This window comes from Dreissena polymorpha, chromosome 8, assembly GCF_020536995.1.
Source record: "Dreissena polymorpha isolate Duluth1 chromosome 8, UMN_Dpol_1.0, whole genome shotgun sequence".
Taxonomy (NCBI): Eukaryota; Metazoa; Mollusca; class Bivalvia; order Myida; family Dreissenidae; genus Dreissena; species Dreissena polymorpha.
In genome coordinates this window covers 57,303,813-57,327,160 of record NC_068362.1, presented here as the reverse complement: position 1 = coordinate 57,327,160, position 23,348 = coordinate 57,303,813, and the positions used below count along the sequence as shown (strand labels likewise).

General features: G+C 35.0%; 2 protein-coding genes across 3 annotated transcripts in view; both read right to left on the bottom strand.

Moving 5' to 3' along the window:
• Window positions 1–378: 378 nt before the first annotated feature.
• On the bottom strand, window positions 379–13,176 carry LOC127842984 (slit homolog 2 protein-like). Its single transcript, XM_052372799.1, has 3 exons — window positions 12,453–13,176; window positions 5,265–5,336; window positions 379–513 (listed from the first exon to the last, which is right to left on the bottom strand). The coding sequence occupies exons 1-3, from the start codon at window positions 12,638–12,640 to the stop codon at window positions 438–440; spliced, it is 336 nt and encodes a 111-aa protein (XP_052228759.1). The 5' UTR covers window positions 12,641–13,176; the 3' UTR covers window positions 379–437.
• A 4,872-nt stretch (window positions 13,177–18,048) lies between these two features.
• The window catches only part of LOC127842400 (transient receptor potential cation channel subfamily M member-like 2), a 59,087-nt gene continuing 53,787 nt past the window's right edge, over window positions 18,049–23,348 (bottom strand). For both annotated transcript variants that reach the window (XM_052371887.1, XM_052371888.1), the window contains exon 26: window positions 18,049–23,315. In XM_052371887.1, the coding sequence (XP_052227847.1) occupies window positions 22,842–23,315 (474 nt within the window). In that variant the 3' untranslated portion in view covers window positions 18,049–22,841. The remainder of the gene's footprint in view (window positions 23,316–23,348) is intronic.

The window sequence follows — 23,348 nt, the reverse complement described above, 5'->3', positions numbered from 1 at the left end:
CGCAGATGGGAGGGACAAATCTGTCAACAGTTATAAATGGATATCGTTATGATCAAGGGGCGATTGTCGACAAATATCTACGATGTCAGGACCAAGCAGTGATTATGGACTTTGGTTGGAATGATACAAATATTACGCTGGTATTAAATCATATGCCCTTCAGGTAAACGACATCTGAAAGTATAATTAAGAGTGCGTCTCTAAGTGATTTGCCCTTTTGTGTTCACATCATGTGTCCAACGTAGAAAAGCTTCATGCCAAGCGTGGATGTTCGTTGTTAAAATTACACCTTTTTAAGACTTAACTATGGGATATGTAATGTTGGGACTTATCAGCGATGTTACTTGACATAATTTGTTTATCATTACTAAGGGGGAGTGGAGGTCTTGGTATGTTTTCCGAAACTTAAAAGAAGTCAAATATTTAGATATCGGTACTCACAATCTTTTCATTGCACTAAGGTCGTCAAAGGCGCCCTTTTCTATGGTTTGAATTTGATTTTTCATGATGTTCCTGAAACGAAGATTACAACCATATGAGCCGAGCTCTGTGAACAGGGGGTTTAATGTGCGTAAAGTGCAGTCAGCACAGGCTATTCAGGAACGACACTTTCCGCGTACACTGGATTTTTGCGATGAAGAGACTTTCTTTTAAAGAAAAATATCATAAAAGCGGAAAATGTCGTCCCTGATTAGTATGTGCGTACTGCACAGGCTAATCCGGGACGACACTTTACGGACATGCATTAAACCCCCTTTTCACAGAGCACGATCCATATATAAAATCTTAGAACGTACGGTTAAATATGTAGGTGATGTGCAGGGAGCACTTAAACCGCCTGGCTACATCAGCCAGCTTTCATGACGACGCGGTAGAGTGTCTGTCTTCGAAATGTTAGTGCCAGGGTTTAAACCCCATAGTAGTCGGGGATTTTTCTAGCTGGGTTACATTTGCGCCAACCGTGAGATTATAAATCTGTAAGCGGCTATTATACTTGCAAAGCTCTGTTGTAACTTCTTACTAGCTTACTTTTTACAATATTTGGTGGACAACATTATGTTCCTAAATTATCCCTTAACCCATTTATGCCTAGCGTCTAGAAAATAAAGACTTGGCAAACAGCGTAGACATAGATGAGACGGCGTCTCATCAGGGTCTGCGCTGTTTGCTTAAAGGAATTTCTGTAAGAAATATACTAAATATGGAAATAGATATACTAGACATCCCTAATTTTGGAAATAAATTGATCCAAATAAGAAAGATGGGAGAGTCCACTAGGCATAAATGGGTTAATCGAACGAGCACACCAAAATCAATCGCTATCTCACAATAATACACATGTATCTATATTGATGCTATAACAAAGTCTGTGCATTTTGGCAAATATCACAAGTCCACATCTCTAAATGTAACTTGCAAACTCTATAGATACTTGTAATTTTGTCTTTTTATGTCCGATTTAATGTTTGATAGCATGCCCATGAAACCTCATCAGTTCGTGTTATCCAGTTTATTTTGAACTTAGAGAAAAACAGAGAGAAACATAATTCGGTTACAAACGGTTTATGAATCGGCGAGAATTTGAATCAAGGCTCGTTTGCGTGCAAACTCCACCTTTTTATGAATGAAATTGTCGGGTAGATTATATTCAATCGTCATTTTTGTGTCCTATTATTGCCCATTAGCGCGAACGAAACCACAACCAACCTGGGTGCAGAATAGACCGAGTGTTAAGAGAGGAAGACCCCAAAGTTGCGGGCTTTATCTCGTGAGTGAATCTTCGACTAGCAGAAAAACTCCGCGTCGCGCTTCGCTTGCCTTTAAAGCTTTAAAATGATTACAACATTTCTTGAAACAAAGTTACAAAGACGTCCATTATTATTTAGTTTGTTTAAATTGTTTCCTACCGGCAGTTTCAAACCTGCCAGTGTGTTGCGCATCTGATGGGCACTTGATTGGTACCTGATAACTAGCGACCCAGAACACGGGTATTATTACACAGGTGGGGAACCATACATCGAGTCGAAGGTAATTACGAACCAGGAGATATTCTTTAATTCAATTACCGATGTTTTGACTCACCGAAAATTAAATCAAATGATTAAAGTTGCTATGCTAAGACTCTGACACCGGTTATAAATTCAACAGGTAACGAGCGTCATTCCTGAAATCAAGTTTCATATACGAAGTTTGTATTAGATATTTGTAAGCGTAAAATATAATAATTATAAATAAAATAAAACATTATTTATTATCGCACACTGTAAGAGGTATAATAAACAATTAATATATATCGTTATCGAATTGTGACAGAGGTGTAATTGCGAATATGAAATGCGTTTACATACGCCTTGGTATATAATTGTCATATCTTTAAAGGGACAATATTCGCAAGGAAGGGTCGTGCACGTAGGTTCAAAGTTTTGTATACGAAAAAAAGAGAAACACTTGACACTATTAAAACGTTTTTACTGGATCGAGAACAGATTTTCAAACTACTGGATTATAGGTATATACCAATAGCTTCTGCCTAACCAACAAATCTCACAAAACATCGATTAATCAAAACCGCGAGAACCGTTCGACGTAAATTAATAATGTTATCTGTAAAATTCATATACTTTGTCTAGCGCGAAATTTATCAGTTCGCGAATCAGAAAACACTGGTTCTTCATTCGGGGGCACTCATCAAAACCAATATGAGATCTCCGGATTATGTTCGTTATTGGTCGAAATGAGACACGATCGACCTCGCTAGGAACTGACCAAGACGCCACAACAAACATAGCAAACATAAATATTTAATAATGATCCGTATATATATGGACTAACTAAAATACTGGGTGCATTTGAAACTGCTATTTCGGCGGTTTCAGTCAACTTTTGTTTCAAACACGCTGAAAATAAGGGAGCGATAATATCCAGGTGTATACCTATTGAATTTTAACGCTTTACATATATTTAGTGGCAATTATTTCAGCCGCGCTCTGGGAAAACTGGGCTTAATGCAAATGACTGCACAGGCTATTCTGGGACGACACTTATGCACATGCATTAAGCCAAGTGTTCCTAGAATACGGCTCATATAAAATTCAAATATTAAGAAGCCTACTCATACTTTTATGAGGCGATCAAAAAGAGTAGGAATGACATTAAAAAGGCCTTCTGATGGTGTTATACTGTTTAAATATCCATGTAACCCTGTACGAAATAATAGGTAAACAGTAGCCTCACTCGTAATAGTATGTGCTGCGTTCTGTTAAAATGGGAGCAATGCATGTGCATAAAGTGTCGTCCAAGATTACGATGTGCAATCCGCACAGGCTAATTGGGGACGACAATCTCCGCATTAACGGGACATTTGTTCAGAGAAGACCTTCTTAAAAGGAAAAAATCCATAAATCGGAAAGTTTCGGGATGACACCTAACGTACATGCATTAAGCGCTGTTTTCCCATAACATGGCTAATATTCATAAGAAACCTAGAGTTGTCTTAGACTGCTACCACTCTGACTCTCCTATCGCAGGTTCTGTACTATAAGAGGCTCAGTCTTCAGTGGTGTTTTGTTCAATTATTCATAGACCTGGTGTTAAGAAATTACCAATCTACGTATAGTGCTCGTGAAACCGCCTTCAGCCATTCATGTCTAATTCATCGATGACAGAAATCTTGAAAATTTCATTTACTGCGTTTGTGAACCAATGATTATGAACGGGGCTGACATGAAGTTTAGGAGGGAATGCAGTTGCTTGGATTTCATGCTTGTACATGTAACATTAAACATGTATATGTTATCTTATTTTCGCTTTTAAGATTTTACTCATGAAATTTATACCAGGGAATTTTAAATACGAGGCACCGAAAATATAACAATATCCGCATATTTCTGCTCATGAAGAAGCGCATAAACCTTTTGATGCAATAAATGACCCGAGTCGTGCGAAAATGGGGTTTATGCCATATGATCAGACTGGTCAGGAGCAACTCTGTCCGCCATAATGTCGCGCTATATAAAGTCTCCCTATATAAAGTATCGCCATATAAAGTCACGCTTTATAAAGTCAAGTGTCCAGGTCTCAGTAGCGGGCAGGGTAGCAGAATATTGATCCAGTTACAAAAATTAAATGACAAGCAAATAAAAGCATATCTCTTGATTTATCGCAAATTTTCATTTAAAACTACACAGTTAACACATTTATGCCTAGCGTCTTGAAAAAAGGCATTGTCAAGCAGCCTAGACCCAGGTCTGCGCTGTTTGCTTAAAGGAATTCCTGTAAGGAATATTCTTAATAAAGAAATAATTATACTAGACATCCCTAATTTTGGAAATAAATTGATCTAATTTAGAAGGATTGGAGAGTCCTCTAGGCATAAATGTGTTAAACAAAGTCCACAGACAAGCAATTCTTAGGCGTTTTTGTCACTTTCGCTCTCACAGAGCGGGGTGGTCCGGCCTAGTGTGAACGCACGCTATCGGCGGGTCAAAGATCGGAGGTTATGAGTTGACAAGATTTTCAACATGAAAAACGTCATTATTACCGATAGACGGGAGCTGTTAAAACGAGATTGATCACCGAAGCGCTTGACAGGGCCCGTAATTTTGAAACAATAATCGCGCGGTTAAACGTTGGTAATTGGTCATAATTAGAAATGCACGATCAAAATAATTGTTGCGTCAATAGATTTACTACAGGCCGTGCTAATAGCTCCGCACTTAACACTTGCAACGGTAGAATCTTGCTAAGTGCATCCTTAACAAATAGAATAATGCACAATGAGCATAGTCGTCGTGATAGTGTTACCTTTTGGACAAGAACCTTGTTGTTTTGAACATTTTGAACAGACGCTTTATTCTTTTTTATTTGTTTTCGAAAAATACGAGAGGGTTTCTCGTGTTATCATGATTACCGACAGCGAACAGGAAACAAACCACAGCATTGAACTAAGCGATCTGAAAGCCTTTATAAGCCTCGCTCTGGAAAAACTTGTGGGTAAAGTGTCGTCCAATTTCAGCCTGTGCAGTCCGCACAGGCTAATCATAGACATAGTTTTACTCCTAGACTAGATTTTCGTTAAGAAGAGACTTTCTGCACACGAAACATTACATAACAGCGGAAAGTGTCGCCCTGATTAGCTTGTGCCGCCTACACATGCTAAGCAAAGACGATACTAAATACACATGCATTAAGCCCCGTTTTCCCAGAACGCGGCTCATTTAACGACTGTGCAGTTGGTGTGAGAGATGCTGATCTCGTATACTTACAGGCTCCGTAACCGAGTAAGGCCCTTAAAGTCTGTTGATTTTATTGTTGAGATTTCGTTCCCTTGCAAATCCCTAGAAAAAAATACAAATCAATTATCATTTATTTACAACATGTAAAAGACTGTTGGTTCTCGAATCAATATATTTAAAATGATAGCAAATCAACGTGAGAAATTGTATACGTTTAATGCTTTTAAAAATAGCAGTTATACCTCACATGTACATAAAAGAGAATTTTAATAATAAAAAACACATAATTTAATACATCTGGTCTACAAATGTTCATCGATGTAAATTAAATCAGCATCAACAAACTTGTGTTACTGTAATTGATATTAATTTAGCAAATATATCAGAATAATGTAGACATGAAATCGAACTGCCATCAGAGCAGTTTATAGTAGTTCGAAACCCTGTGGCCCATGTTGGACCAATGTCACTGTATGAAGAGTATAAACATTTCGACACACGAGGTAAATCTGACATAATTATTTATCCCTTCCGGCAATAATAAATTCTCCCTCCCTGTTTGCCAATTACACAACGCAACAATAAACATGAACATAAAATGTTCTTATTGCGATTCTCGTCTGTAACAGATGTAATAATTACATGTAATAAACTATGTTACTTTCCTATCAAACAAATATAGCTCACTCGATTCTAGTGTGAGTAATTGTATAAATATTGTTAAACAAATTAAAACGTATTTATCATGCAGACAACATACAGATAAATATACACAATTCCCTTTCGCTTCACCCTGACATACTCGTTTGTCATAAAACTATTTCCAAATGCTACATTTGTGCTTTTCTACAGATTGCCCAAGCTTTATTCTTAATTTTGTTTTTAACCCATATATGCCTAGCGGTTAGAATAAAGGCCTTGGCAAACTTCGTAGACCCAGATGAGACGCCGCATGATGCGGCGTCTCATCAGGGTCTGCGCTGTTTGCCTAAAGGAATTTCTGTAAGAAATATTCTAAATATAGAAATAAATAGAATAGACATCCCTAATTTTGGAAATAAATTATTCCAATTATGCAGGGTGTGAGAGTCCACTAGGCATAAATGGGTTATTTCATGTCGTATGGTATTTATTGTTTTGTATTGAATAGGCACTTAGTTATTGGCCTGAAATAAACGACTATCGAACGATAATTCCTCTTCTTAATGTTTCTTGAATTCCACAATTCTTAAAAATGTTAGTGACATTTTTTCTATCAACAAGTGCCTCGAATTGTTTTCCCAACGTCAAAATATCTACAAACACGCATATGTTGTAAAAGATACATGTCTTTCAATACGTTTTGTTAAATGCGTTTTGTTGATAAATGTTATAAATTACAAATAGGCATATATTTGAAATATCTTCTGTGAAATATACACAGTTTAATTCAAATGAAAATGACAACACCATTAATAACTTACGAAAGTATAAATGAGCGATCAACTGCAATCAAAGAATTAAGATGAATGCGTTAATATACATCGTGAAAAATGATCGATTGCGAAAATGAATATCGATTGCACAGTGATAACCATTTAATTTATATTAATGTCTTCTTTTACGTAAAATACGCGTTTAACGAAATCTCAGGTTTGATTGTAGATGTAGCTGGTGATGAGGCCTTGCGTGAAAAAGGAAACCCGCTTAATATTAATTTAATTTACAAACACGGTAACACCTGTAGTAGTCGTCATCAAAACGGTAGGATGTTATGTGGGAAACAATAAAGATAACTTGCAGACGATGAATGAACGCGTTGTTTTGTTTTTTTTGTTTCTTCTTGATAAAATAGAAAATTGACGTAATGAAAAGGAAATTAAGTAGATTATATTTGAATCATTATAATATAAAGGTTAATGGAATGGCGAAGGTAACAGTGTGTAAAGCAGCAGAGGTAGTGATGTATAAAATGATTATACGAGATCCAGTGGGTTATGTTACATGTACAACGAAGTTCCAACAACGAAGTTAATAGTTCCAATACATCGTTTAAGAAACATGGGTTAATGTAAACGCTAAATATTCTGCGGTATTTAAAAACAGAAATAAACCGATTGTCACCGATATACCACACATAGAGGTAAAGGACAATATTTTGTAAAATACTCTCACAGTCACCATTTACAAGGAGACCTTTCATATGTCACAGTATTCTTAAGGATACTTCAAGAACACAATGTTTGGGCACATCACCGTTTTTGCGGTATTTGTGGGATTATCGAATTTCAGTTGAGGGCAACTTAATTACAGATTTTATCAGGCTTGAGCAGCCTATTAAGTCCCATAATTAGACTACTCGAGCCCTCTCGATGTAATACACTGACCTAAGAAGTGGTCAGTTAGTTTGTACACACTGATAATGTAAATATCGTGAATTTATGTGCGCCTTTATCAGTGATCCGAGGGTAAACAGCAATTTATGTCAAGATGGTGTCAACATTCAGAATTTTTACAACTTCAATGTACAGTTATTTGGAAATAAAAAAAAAATACTTGCACCTCTGCGAGTATATTATGGCAATTTCATGCAAAGCCGTACGTCAGTAGCTAGATTTGTACGTTAAATTGTTCAAGTGAATTGAACAGGTCGAATCATGTCCCTTATACAACAGGTCGGAATAATCACCCCAAAAATGCACATTTAAAACAAAATGATTACGTAACTGAAAAAAGGGGTATTAAGCCAAGTCAGAGAACCGCGAATATAGCTAAAACAAAACAAACAGCCTACTATTGCGCTATAAATTAAACATTATGTCCTGTTTTGTTGGGCTGGGTCAATTAATCATTTCTTAGGTTGCCCGTTTTTAATGAAAACATAATAAGACAATACGTACAGAAGTAGAATATTACGAAAACCCATTTGGATAACAAGATATGCATGCATCCAATAATATAATTTGTTAGATGGTATTCAATATAAATGGAAAAATAAAAGCTAAACATGGCCATGCAAGAGGTTACAGCTAGCATTAATTGAACGAAGATAAAATGTACAATCGTAACACCGAAAACCACCGGCTTGATTGAATTTACAATGCAGGATCGTGGATGAATTTGTTTATCTGATAACCTGAGAGTTGTATTGTGTCGTCTCAGCGGATAGAAGAAATAAATATGCCAAAGGAAGATTTCTGGTGAGTATGTAGCATTAAAAGAATTGTAATCCCACGTGAGACCCCATGTTTTAATCCGCTACATAATCGTGCAAGATCCGCGCAACAAATGAGAAAGTAACTTAATTGTATAAAGAATGCAAGATTGCCAGTAACACGAATTGTATACGTAATAAAATGAATACCGGTACATCGGAGCACAAATGCCACTTTCATTACGAGATGAGCTTATAGTATATATCTTTTTAGTCGAAGTTCTGCGGTGTCGTAGTCGCTCTTGGTGCAACATACTCACAGGTTTACCGGTGCTTATTCGCGTAATTTATCCTAATCATCAGTCCGTAAATTATTATTTATAATGTAGATAAATCTCACATTTGTTACATGTTTTGTAATGCGTGAAGTTAGTGGAATATAAAGACGGTAGAATTTTCAATAAATGTCTATGTAACTGCGCAAAAAAAGTGTGAATGTTTGATGGTGTTATTCTTGTATTTCCTGCTACTACAGCAAAGACGTTACGGCAAATTTCAAGTAAAAATATTATGTCAAGGATACGTTGTACTGGGGGACTATTGTTTTTGACCTGTCTGTTTGTTGGTTTGTTTGCGTCAAACTTTAATTTTACCATTGGCCATAACTTTTGCAATATTGAAGATAGCAACCTGATATTTGGCATGTAGGTGTATCTCATGGAGCTGCACATTTTCAGTGGTGAAAGGTCAAGGTCATCCTTCAAGGTAAAAGGTTTAATATATGGGGGGACATAGTGTTTCACAAACACATCTTGTTTTAACATTATTATTAGCAGGCCGTTTATACTTCGTATTTTATCTGAAATATTAATCCTATTATAATATTCTATGATAACCAATATAGAAGTTAGATCAAAACGATAAATGGAACGTTGAAACATTGAAATTCTTCCGAAACGAATACAAGAAGGTGGAATTAAGAAAATTTATTAAAAGAATTGTAGTTGTATAACAGACAGTGTTTTAAAATAGCTAATTCTGAATCTTTCTATCAATATTATTTACGAATGCATTCTGATTGATGTTGATTTAGTTGAAGAGACATTATTGCGTATGTAGCTAATTAACTAAATTGAAATAAGTGTTGCAAAGAGGACATTTAGTGGACAGTTTGTGTAAGGATAAAACCTGACAAGAGCACTTGACATTGTGTATGTTGCAATGCATTCAACTTTGATCACATTTTGTAAGCTTCGACAATGTCTATGTAAACATGTTCCATTTGTGGAGTACATTATTTCCTATCGCACGGTAGCGCCTTTTCAAAGCAAAAGAAACCCATCATGATAGAGTGACAATGACAAGTAGCCGAAATACATAATAGGGGATCAAAGGGTTTATATTCGCTGTATTTGAAGAACTAATCAGGGGGCCGTGGCTTTCTATAGACACGGGATTATGTACGTAATAGAAGTTAATGCGATATCAATGATAAATAAGGCTGGGAAAGGCGATGCTAACACAAATATATATAGACATATACTGATTCAGCAGCATGTAACACACAGGATTAAAATATTTGCTTTTTTTTCTAGATTTAGTGAAAGATTGGGCGATGCTTGTAGCATTAGTCCACAACAACGACATAAAAGAGAATAAACAAGAGATGTGTTTGTCAGAAACACAATGCCCCCTACTGCGCCACATTGAAATAAAATTTGTATTTATCATTTGGCAGGTATATAAATCATCTCCCTTTAAAGGTTATTTCTTCCCTTGAATTTTGTCCAATCCAACCGGGGGGTGGGGGTCTCACAGTCAATTATGACCATGCCAGACATCACTGACAAACAAGGCCTGTGGTTTAAAAGAGATCATAGAAAGAGTTGATCATGGTATGTAATGAACATCAAAGAAATTATAATTATATCATTTAAAAAACTTTGGATTAATCATTTGGGTTATAAATAATCAAAATAATAAATTTGTACAGTAACTGTGAAAAGAACTTCAATTCTTGGTAAGGAAATATATAATATGAGATTTATAATTATATAAATTACTTCCCTTGAAAATAATTGTCTGTAACAAATCTCTATTTTTAGTAGCAAATAATTAAAAGCCACTACCGGGACTGAAGATTCACCACTCATTTGTGCAGCTCCATGAGATACACATGCATGCCAAATATATAAAGTGGCTATATTCAATATTGAATAATTTTCTCCCTTTATAAAGCTTATTTCTTCCCTTAAATCTGTATTTTTTACCGTAGACCGTAAAGGATGACCTTGATCTTTTACCACAATGTGTTTGTCAGAAACACAATGCCGTCGTGTGTGTGTTTCAGAGTTTATTTACAGGTCCTACTGGCCTCTTCACGAGGTTACTGTAGCCCGACATGCACACAATGCCGCCTACTGCGCCGCTTTGATTTATTTAACAAAAATATATACATGGGGAGGTCAGATAACTATGTCCATTTAAAGCTTAGTACTTCCCTTGACTTTGTTTTTTCGATCCTAGACCTTGAAGGATGATGTTCACCTTGAAATTTTACCACTCAAAATGTGCAGCTCCATGAGATACACATGCATGCCAAATATCAAGGTGCTATCTTCAATATTTAAAAAGTTACGGCCAATGTTAAAGTTTTTTCGGACGGACGGACAGACTGACATACTGACTGACGGACAGTTCAACTGCTATATGCCACCCTACCGGGGGCATAAAAATAATTAAATATATAATAATATTATTAAGGAAAGAGAAGAAGAAAGAGAAGAAAATAATAATGATAATATTAATAATTATAATAATAGTTTATAAATATCATGACGATGATGATGATAATTAACAACTATAAAAATAATGCGTCTTTAAAACGTTGTCCTTATTATTTATTTAAATAATCATTATTTGGTCTGATGTTTCTTTGTATTGATATTGTCCATGTAAAATTGGCGAAATGACGACGCTGATATAAGTCTGAAGATTTGAACAAAAAACGAACTATATATGTGTCGTGTTCTGAGAAAACTGGGCATAATGCATGTGCGTAAAGTGTCATCCCATATTAGCCTGTGCGGACCCTGTGCAGTCCGCACAGGCTAATCAGGGACGACACTTTCCGCCTAAACTTGATTTTCGGTAAGGAGGGACTTTCTGCAAACTCAAAATACCATAAAAGCGTAAAGTGTCGTCCCTGATTAGCCTGTGTGGACTGCACAGGCTAATCTGGGACAACACTTTACGCACATGCATTAAACCCAGTTTTCTCAGAACGCGACTCATATTTAGAGCGTGAGGCAGCACTGACAGATTCAAGTTCTCGTTTGTTTCGCTGGTTTGGGTTTTTGGCGTAAGGCATTTAAAAACAAATGTTCAAATCTGTCAAACCGCTTTTTGTTAGCATAAACAACGCTCTAAAAAGTAAACCTCCTTATCGAAACCCCTACCAAACATTAGTTGTGATTGAGAAGAGAGTATTTTACAAACACTCGCGATCCCTGAAGATATAAATACAGGGTTTGAAGTTTTTATAAGCCTAAAAACAAAACTCTAATATTTCAAGTGGGGGAGTGGAGAATTTGCACTAAAAATATTGTTAGCGTTAGTGAAGTGATAAAATACAAACATTCAAGTAGCAATAACATTTCTGCGAACATATTTTTGTGCAGCGAATATGGCGACACTACGCAAATAAAAAGCTAATTAGCTCTGTTTCAATTATGCCAGCAATAAAACCGTGTGGTGTAAATGTAAAAGTAATATTGAAATATATTCGTGGGAAGTATTGATATAGTGTACATATAAAAAATCTTGTTGTAGATAAAAAGTAAAACGGCAAGTAAATCATTCACAATTAATGTAAATCTTTCTATGATCTTATTTCACCGTCAGTTTGACTAAAACACAAATTGTGATGTTAAAAGTGAATTGATTTAATTGCGAGTCACAATAAAACGCGCATTATGTTTCACCCACATCAATCAACAGTTTCACCGATTGCATCTAAAAAATCGGCCTTTGGGTGAAAACAATAAATGACAATTAACACAGATCCTCGATAATAATTCACTTACAATTTTCTAATGCTAGTTGGTATGGGATATGGTACATGTCGAAGCTTCTTAAATGAGCAGTCCATTCTGCTTTTCGTGCACGAGCATTCACGAGGGCACGACCCTGCTCGTACTAAATCCACGAGCCCTAAAGTGAGCACACCAACACACATGTATATCCAAACCGTCCGTCGGGCAAGACCGCCCATTTTAGCGAAGTATTTTCCCGTCTTTTTTCAACGAAATAATTAAAGGGTTAAACTTTAAAAACCTAAAATCACTCTTTTAAACTTTAATATAAAATAATTAAAATCACATTTTTCAAATTCACATAATTATGTCAAATTAAGCATTTTACTATTCACGTTGTAAAAACACGTAATATTGTTCACAGTATGACCGCAATTCCTCGGGATTTTCAAAGAAAAAAGACACTTGAATAAGCAAATCCATATAACACAATTTGTCGGTACACTACGATTTACTTCACAATACAGCCTTTTTCAAACGCAATGATACACGTATCTCGTTTGATAAATATATCCTCAAAAATTCCTTAGATCCTTTGTAATATTTTTTTTCGAAAATTATAACAAAACAGATCACTCGCGATCACCGATGTACTATAATCCTAACTGTAGCGCAGGTGTATTTAATTTAAATCAGTAGCTTGTCTCAACATCCAGAAGTAGTGTGTACAATTGAGCGACTTCGGCTGTTTTCGTCTCTCTACTACTTGCTCGCCCGTATGTCTATCGCGTCTCGATAAGTTGCCTGAGAAAACGAAGCGAGTACAAAAGAGACGGCGGTTAACGCTATGCGTGAAACGTGAAAATTGCCCCAAATATTATTTCTTTGAAATGAAGTCGCAATTCGCGCTCGCTTTCTTTGAAAGCACGATAAACGTATTTTAATTGGGACCAATTTTCGTTACCTATGCATAATTAATGAATTAACTAATTGGTTTAAACGTGATAATATAGGCAATTAAGTTATCAACAAGGGAAACTATTTGCCATGATGAAGTAATACTCGGAGCAATTGCCGCCCTTACAAAAAGCGGCAACGGCGACGTATTTCTTCAAAACAATATATTACTAAGCAAGTGCAGTACGAAGTAATTCATCCATAATTTCCGAAATAAAACAATGCTAATTTAATTCCTTAATGTGATTAATATTGAGTATAACTATTTAACAAACGATTTATTAATATACTTTGATAGATGTTAGATGTAACATAATAGCACTTAATTATCTACGAACGTTATCATACATTATAAATGAAATTTAAAATATAAATAGTACATTTAGAGTTTAATGGCAAAATGGGTTCATACATTCAGTGACTAATAAAAATAAACCATGCAACTAAACTATCGTGAACTAAATAGCTAAGTTCTCAATATTGTTTATCCAAGAATGGTTCATTTAAATTATATTTCATTGCGCTGCTTGTTATCGTTTAATTTAAAAATACAAAAGTTTTGTCGAATGTAATATGAAATGACAAGGCTCTTAACGTTATGCTTGCAACAAGGCTATTTATGTGTATGAGCCAGGTTGATGAGCTACAGCATACATTTGTTTTGTCTTGACTTAGACTTTGTCCATATTTCGTCATATATAATTTATGACCTACTGTGTTCAAGCAAAATCTGGCGATTTATGCCTAGCGGCTGAAGAAATTTAGTAACGTTTCATTAATGGACATAAGTGAAATCGCAACAAGTTTTAACGACGTTTTACCAATTAAAACACGTTTATGATTGGAGTGCTTATAAATATGACAAACAGCAAAAATATCGATTATCGTCAGAACAAAAGGAGGCGGATACGTTTTCACTTAACAGATATATTGAAATAAGTGAACCGTGAACTATGTTTAAACCGCGATTGACGAAAAAATAAAAGTTCCGAATGACCGTATTTTTTTTATACAATTATTAGTTCACATTGATTAAAATATCACGACTGGTATATTGCATTACTTCAAAAAATGTTTGCTAGTTTTCATATGTTCAGTAAATTCGGTAATAAATTTTACTGGGTATGTCTACCAGGTAATTAACTATAAATAACGCAAGTAGATTGATCATCATCGTCACGTGGTTAACCCAGGAATGCAAACTGTGCATGCGTAGTGAATTGTATATACTTTGTATATAAAATGATCAATCTACTTGCGTTATTTATAGCGTGTATATCGTTATATCACCTATTTTCGCTATGTACTTTCAATTTCAAATCGCGAAATTTTGTTACCGAATATACTGTAAATATTTTTTTTTTCAGGTAATGTAATACACCGGTCGTGTTATTTTAGTCAATATATAAGGAATATTACGCTAGTCAATTGTTCCATGTGTTTGTATCAGTCGAGTGACTTGTGTGATGGCGTATCTCACGAGAGGCAGAGCCTCGAGTGTGATACGAAAGAGCGCAAGCCATGAGACTGATACAAACACTTGTAACAATTGACTTGCGTAATATTCCTTTTATTATATACAACTGTGGATCATTTAAGTTACAAAAATGATTTTAAGCGTTCATAAATAACCAAGAATGCTCTTATAATTTTCTGCATTCAAAGTGACGTCATTAGAAGTAGTCCAGCTAGTATGGAAAACTAGCGAGAAGCATTATACGGGAATTATTTCTGTGCAGTTGTATTTTACCGATTGATACAACTTATATTTTTAGGAAACATAAAGCAGATATTTAATAAAAACTAATAATTGTAAAAAAAGACGGTATTTTAAAACTTTAATTTTTTCGTCAATCGCGGTTGACGGTCCCTTTAAATCTACCACAAATAACGGCTTTTTAACAGCAGGGCCAATAGTAGTTGCGATGTGAAAAGATTAGTTACTTATATCGTCATGTTGAAAATTGTGGAATACCCCGGTATATTAAACGATAACAAGAAATTAATAATCTTTTTATTGCATTAATACAATCTACCACATGACTTTATGTTAAAACAATTGCTAGTAAAGGAAAGTTTATGTTGTAACAATAGCACACCAATGCACGATTAACTGAAATATTACCAGCATATTGTACGCACAATATATTGTCGACACATAATAGTGAAGTGAAATCATGTGAAAAAATCAGTAAATCAACTACATACAATACAAACTCGGGTAGATCAGATGGTCAAATATGCACGTATGTACATGTATAGGTAATTTGGCATTTTGCGTTTCACATGTTATTTTCACTGTATATTGGCCAATTTTCGGTTTACACAGTACACTGGCATATCATTTTGAGGATTACCCTTTTGTTCGTTATACAGTATGACAGTTTTATAACTTTAAAGGCATCACAATCTAAATGTTTTTGTACTTTAATGTCAAACAAGTTCGACTAATATTACGAATTTTGCATGGGTAATACTTTAAAAATAGTTAACTTCAATTTTTCCCATTCACATCCAATAAATAAAACGTAAATCTAATAAAAGAAGCAAACATTGCTAAAGAAAAAATGTATACATGAACGATGTAAAGTTATATCAAAAGATTAAAAATACAAACTCTGTAGTAAGGAAAATAGGGATAAGTTAAAAAGAAAATAACACATTTACATATGCCATATCAACATGACTGTGTAAGTCCAAAAAGTATGACTAAAAGTTACACAGCATATAAACAGATATGTAAAATGAAAGACAGAACTTAAGACATAAAAGTATTTAAAAGATACACAACTAATAAGAACATAGTGATGTGAAAACGTTAGCATAAAACAGCAGTCAAAAGTTAAACTGTCAGTAAAATCACACAGGGTAATGTTATATATCACAGCAGCAAAAATATTGATATGTATGACTGAGTATATTGGTCAGTAAAAAACCTTTCAAAGGTTGCTTGGAACAACAAAGGTTGCTGGGAACAACAGTATCTGATATGGAGATATTGTACAGATACACCGGTTTTACATTTGAGCCTTGTTCTGAAAATAACAACAAGGATTAATGCATGTGCGTAAAGTGTCATCCCAGATTAGCCTGTGCAGTCCGCACAGGCTAATCAGGGATGACACTTTCCGCCTAAACTTGATTTTCGGTAAGGAGGGACTTCCTTGAAACTAAAAATACCATACAAACGGAAAGTGTAGTCCCTCATTAGCCTGTGCAGACTGCATCTGGGAAGACACTGTACGCACATGCATTAAGCCCAGTTTTCTTAGAACGAGACACATTTAAACATTGAAACATGAAATAACATCATAATGAAGTGACCACTGGTGAAAGGTAAAATGCTTGAGCACTGAATTATATACATATATAAAATATTGATAATTTGATATGCAAACGCGTACAAAAACACCTGAATATTTTTGAATTTCTAACAACTCATTGTCTCAAATACTAAATAAAACCGAGTACGATCTTCATTTATCAATACTTAACAATTAACCCATTTATGCCTAGCGACTAGAAAAAAGGCCTGTAAGAAAAATTCTAAACAAAGAAATAAATATACTAGCCATCCCTTATTTTGGAAATAAATTGATCCAAATAAGAAGGATAGGAGAGTCCACTAGGCATAAATGGGTTAAGCAGATCAAAACAAAAATTAACATTTTTATGTTCAATATTAGTCTTTTATAAAACCAATCAGGTAATATTACAAATAAATCAATACAATGAATAATACATAAATAATCATAAATTATCATATAAACATATATAAAAAGGCAAAAACATTCTAATTGATAAAAAAATTCTAGTTAAATGGACAAACAAAATCTTAAAAGATTTCAAACAAGAGCAGTCTCAATAGGATGACATATGCCCCCAATAAATGCTTTGATTGAAATTTATAAGCATTTTTCGAAACCTAAACGCATTTTTCGAAACCTAAACGCAGACCCTTAGTTCAAGGTCAAGGTCAAAGGGGTCAAAATTTGTGTGCGTATGGATAGGCCTTGTCCATATACACATGCATACCAAATATGAATGTTACATCTGAAGAGACATAGAAGTTATGAGCATTTTTCGAAACCTAAACGCAAAGTGTGACGGACAGATGGACGGACAGTGCGATCACTATATGCCCTCCTTCGGGGGCATAAAAAATATTGTAAATGCAACATTTAAGTGAATAAAAACTAATGACTAAGAAAAATATTACAAATTGTTTCTTTTCTAGATCATCATCAATTGAAAATGATACAATCAAAACATTTAGTAAGGCCTAAAACTTAAACATGTATAGTACATGTTTATTACCATGTGCAGACATAAGAACAACCTTATATCGTGACAAATAAGAAATAATCATACAATAATCCAAATCTACAATGAAAAGAGTGTTTTGCAGTTAGTTGGAAGAACCAATATGTGTGTTTTACAGTTTTTCAATTGATATCAATACTAGTATTGGCACATGTGGAAAATGATGTGCTCATAAAATTTACTATTAACCCTTTGCATGCTGGGAAATTTGTCGTCTGCTCAAATGTCGTCTGCTGAATTTCTTAAATTAGCATTTTCTTTGAATTTTTTTCAAAGAATACTATCAGAATAGCAAACAGTTTGGATCCAGATGAGACGCCACGTTCTGTGGCGTCTCATCTGGATCCAAACTGTTTGCAAAGGCCTTTAAAATTCAGCTCCAGCGCTTTAAGGGTTAAGTACCACACATGGATTTCTTTCATCGTAATAGCTCTAATGCCTTTTAGTTTGTACAGGTATAATGAAAGTAACTGAAACTTATACTGTAATGAGGTACAAATTTTACCTAGTAAAAGTAGTATTCCAAGAACATTTGAATTCTTAATTAACAAACATATTTTTACAAGTGTGTTTACAATACTGAAATTGTGATTTGACCTGTTCATTGCAAATACACGTGTATCACATTGTCTGCAATTAACAGTGGGATGACTAAACAAAAATATAGCTTTTATATAAGACTTTCCTTACATAATTTTTAATAATATACAAATGACACATTTTTTAACCTTAAAATGTTTATGGATCACAGCTTAAAACAGGGCAATACAATATACTGATACAAGATTGCTCTTTAGCTAAATGCTTCAAGCGTAGCTCAACCCCAGCAAGCACATTTGCGCAGTCCAGTCAGGAGCTATCCTCAGCTCATGACCAGACTGTGCGATTTCCCTGACCCGTCTGCAGTACTCAACATAATATTATACTGATAACAAGAATGAAAACAAGAGGGCCGAGATGGCCCTAGTTCGCTCACCTGAGAGGAGTCGGTTCATTCAATCTTAACCAAACGTCAAACTTGACCTAGATATTGTCCAGACAAACATCATGGTCATGTTTCATCATTATTGTTCCAAAACTCTGGCGTATGGAGTGTTTGTGTTTTCGTAAGATTTGACCTGGTGACCTATATTTTGAGTTGACCCCAGTTACCAAACATCAAACTTTGCTTACAAAAATAAATATTATTAGGTACCAAGATTCATAAAATCTGAAACAAAATTGTGACCTCTAGAGTGTTTACAAGGATTTTGTATAATATAATGAAAATTTGGGCAATCTAAGGGCAATAATTATGGCATTAATTATGTGATTTTGTTCATTATCAAATTTGACTGAGATCTTTCAGCAACTTTGATAAAGAATGCTTGAGAAATGTGAATGCTAGAGTGTTTACAAACCAAGAGTGGACGGGCAGACAGCGGACAAAGACCAATACTAAAACCTCACCTGAGCAATCAGGTGAGCTAAAAAGTGTGTTTCACCGATCTGAGCCATTTTCCAACTTGTCCAAGAAATCAATAAAACCAATGTATTGACTAAGTTTCATGATGATTAGGCAAAATATGTGACTTCTATAGTGTTCAATCACAAGGTTTCTCTCTATATATAGTCACATAAGGAAAACTGCCCCACCCCCCTGGCAGCCATGTTTTTTGACCGATCGGGACCATTTGCGAACTCATCTGAGATATATATAAAACCAATCTTTTCACCAAGTTTCATGATGATTGGGCAAAAAATGTGACTTCTAGAGTGTTCACAAGCTTTTTTACTATATAAATATTAGAAAACTGCCCCCCCCCGGCAGCCATGTTATTCAACTGACCGGTACCATTTTCGAACTCTGCTCTCATATCAAGGAAACAAATGTTCTGACCAAATTTCATGGAAATTGGGACAAAAATGTGACTTCTAGAGTGTTCACATGTTTTCACTATATACATATAGAGAAAAATGCCCCGCCCACTGGCGGCCATGTTTTTTCACCGATCTGGACCATTTTCTAACTCGTCCGAGACATCAATAAAACCAATGTTTTGACCAACTTTCATGATGATTGGGCAAAAATTGTGACTTCTAGAGTGTTTACAAGGTTTCTCTATAGCCAAATAAGAAAAACTGCCCGCCCATTGGCGGCCATGTTTTTCAACTGACTGGAACCACTTTTGAACTCAACCAACATATCATTAAGACAAACATTTTGACAAAGTTACATGAAGATTGGGCATAAAATGTGACTTCTACAGTGTTTACCTTTTTTTTTTTTTTACCTAGTGATCTAGTTTTTGACCCGGCACGACCCAGTTTAGAACTCGACCGAGATTTCATTGGGACAAAGCTTCTGACCAAGTTTCATGAAGATCGTCAATAAATGTGGCCTATAGAGTGTTTACGAATAAATATGAACGGACGGACGGACAGATGACGGACCAAGACCGGCCACAAAAGCTCACCTGAGCAATCAGGTGAGCTAATAAAATTAACAACATATTTTGCTACACAACAAATCAACAGGCAAACTAATTCATTAACACTAATTCTACTGTCAACTTGTCAAGAATCTATTACCTATATTAAAATTATATTTTATATCATGTGAGTATCTAAACAAGCATATTCATTTTATGCTTTCCCGTGGTTTATAGAGAAATATAAGTGAATTAAAACTGTTAATTCACTGTTTCAAACAGAGTAAATTAACAGTGATAATGATCGATAATTTTCATTGTTTTACTGTAATTTCTTTTGGATATGTTTGGTTTCCCAAGTGTGACCCCCAATTTAACCAATCGTGGCTACTCTGCATTAAATGTTTATACAACATACGAATCAGCCTCCCTTGATCAAACATGTAATGACATTTTTGGGCGCCCAACAGGAAAATCATAATATAAAGTGAAATATTTATACTTTATACAATATCAAAATGAAGTATATTAAAAGAATAGTGTAGTTAGATTATATTACAAGTGGTTGGTATTTTATAAAACATACACCAACAATAAATAAAAATACATCAACATTATGTTCAAAAGTACCAGTATGTAAAAATATACAAATATTGCCTTAAATAAAGGATTTTAAATAACATTATATGTGTGATGGAGGGAATAAGATGAAAGTACAATCTCAAAGACTGATTTACTTACATAAACAATAAATTCAAATGAAATAAACAGCAATGAAATAACAAATGGGTTTGTGTTTAAATTTATCATTTTTCGAACAAACATGGCCGGAATATCCTGCATATTGTTTGTATTTTTTTAAATGTAAAATGTACATGAAAGTATAATTTGCAACAATTTAACATTCTTGAACAAATATCACAGACAATATATAGCATTTATAATTTTCATTCATCTGAATTCTAAAAAATCTATACAAAAACATACCAACTTCAACATAATGGTACAAAAGATAAGCACTACAAAATAACTGTACAAGTATGGATATAAATACTAGATTTATAAAAGTAGTTGTAAAATTATTGCTGTAAAACAATGCACCAGGTACTCTGTACTCTGTGCTCTGTGAAAAAAAGGGTTCAATTCATGTGCGATAAGTGTCGTCCAAGATTTGGCTGTGAAGTCGGCAAGGCTTATCAGGGACAACACTTTCCACCAAAACTGAGATTTTCTGTAAACAAAAAATACCATAAAAGCGAAAGTGTCTTCCCTGATTAGCCTGTGCAGACACACGTGCATTAAACCACTTTTTCAAAGAGCCCTGCTCATTTCATTAAGAATGTATTTTCATGTGGCTTTTTAATAATTGACATTGGTGCACAGTAAATAGTTCATCTCTAATATCAGTACCTGGATATTCACTTTAAAAAAACTTCCTTCGATATTATAATTCCATAAAAGCGGAAGGTATTGTCCCAGATTAGCCTGTGTGGACTGTTGAAGCTTATTCAAGAATGATTCTAGACGTTAATGCATTAAGCTTGTTTTTTTCCAGAGCCTGGCTAACGTGAAGATCAAGTTGTCTGTAGGACAGTCTGCAGACGGTATGGCAAACTGCACAGGCTAATTTGAGACAACACTTTACACACATGCATTAAACAACCTTATCCCATATAGTTCTACATCTTCAAATGCAGAGAATACTACACACAAATCATCAGAAAAACAAGGGACAAAATTGTCACAAAACCAGGTTTTCAACTCAAATTGTGACCTTGGAGATATTGACGTAATTCTTTCGCGCGACACACCGTCCAAAGATGGTGAACAAACATGCCAAATGATTATAAAATCTCACAATGATTGACATAGTAATGGCCCGGAAAAGCTCATTTATGGCCATTTTTGACCTTTGAACTCAAAGTGTGACCTTGGAGATATTGACGTAATTCTTTCCCCATCACACCGTCCAATGATGGTGAACAAAAGTGCCAAATGATTTTAAAATCTCACAATGAACGACATAGTTATGGCCCGGACAAGCCTGTTCCGCCCGCCCGCCAGCCCACTGACATTCGCCAATCTAATAACCATTTTTTTCCTTTGGAAAACACAATTTATTCATCTGTTGAGCATTAGTGTGCCACATTACCCTTAAAACAATATCTACATTTATCAATATTTATAGTAAATGCACACACAGTGGTGGAACTGTAACTGCCCAGTTCTACAAACTGCAAAATGCTCATCTGTGAAGGGGCACTGAAACATTTTAGGACCTTTTCCAGACCATTTATTATCAAGACAATGACTTTGAGGTCTGAACGTGGGGATTAAACTATGAGGTTGTAAGCTTGCATCTTGTTCAATGTATGGTGACAATCAGCATTTAAACCAATTATTTCCTATATTCATACATATCAAAACTACTATTTTTATATAAATTTATATTGCATGTTAAACAATGGTTATTTGAACTCTGTCTATTGACAAAGCTTTAAAGATCAGGTGTTCAAAATAAAAACTGGGTAAATAAGGCTTAATGCATATATATAGAGTGTTGTCCCAGATTAGCCTGTGCAGTCCAACTTGATTTAATTTAGAAGAGACTTTCTTTAAATGCTTAAATTCAGTAAAAGCAGAAAGTGTCATCCCTGATAAGCCTGTGCAGAATTCAAAAGGCTTATCTTAGACAACACAGCATTTAGTGCGTTTTTCCAGAACTCTTTACCTGAGGGGAATAGTCTCACTAGTCACTCTCAGTTTTACTGAATCTCATTTGCTGCTTCTTCTTTTTCTTCTTCCTTTTCCTCAGTTCCCTAGGTGATAACTCATCACTATCGGACAACACCGGCATTCTGACAGGTTCAGCCCTAGCAACTCCGCCCTCTGCCTGACGACGGGAAGGTAAGGGAGACAACTTTTGCTGGGAGGAAGCATATCTATCCATCTGCTGCTTCTGGTAGAGTGGCGAGACATTATCGGTCTCAGAATCATCGCTGGGAAGAGTCGGAACTAAGCCCCTCTCAGTTTTTTTAAACAACTGTTTCTCAAATTCTGGTTTTGGAGCTTCAATTATGTTCAAATTGTTCAAATTGTCCCCCTTGCCCTGTCTTTCCTCTGATTGTTCTCGCTCTCTCTTTCTTTTCTTTTCTTTCTTTTTCTTCTTTTTCTTGTGCTTTTTTTCTTTGTCTTCCTCTTCAACTTCAGCAATTTGAACCAACTGAAATAAAAGCGATTACAATTTCGTTTGGTC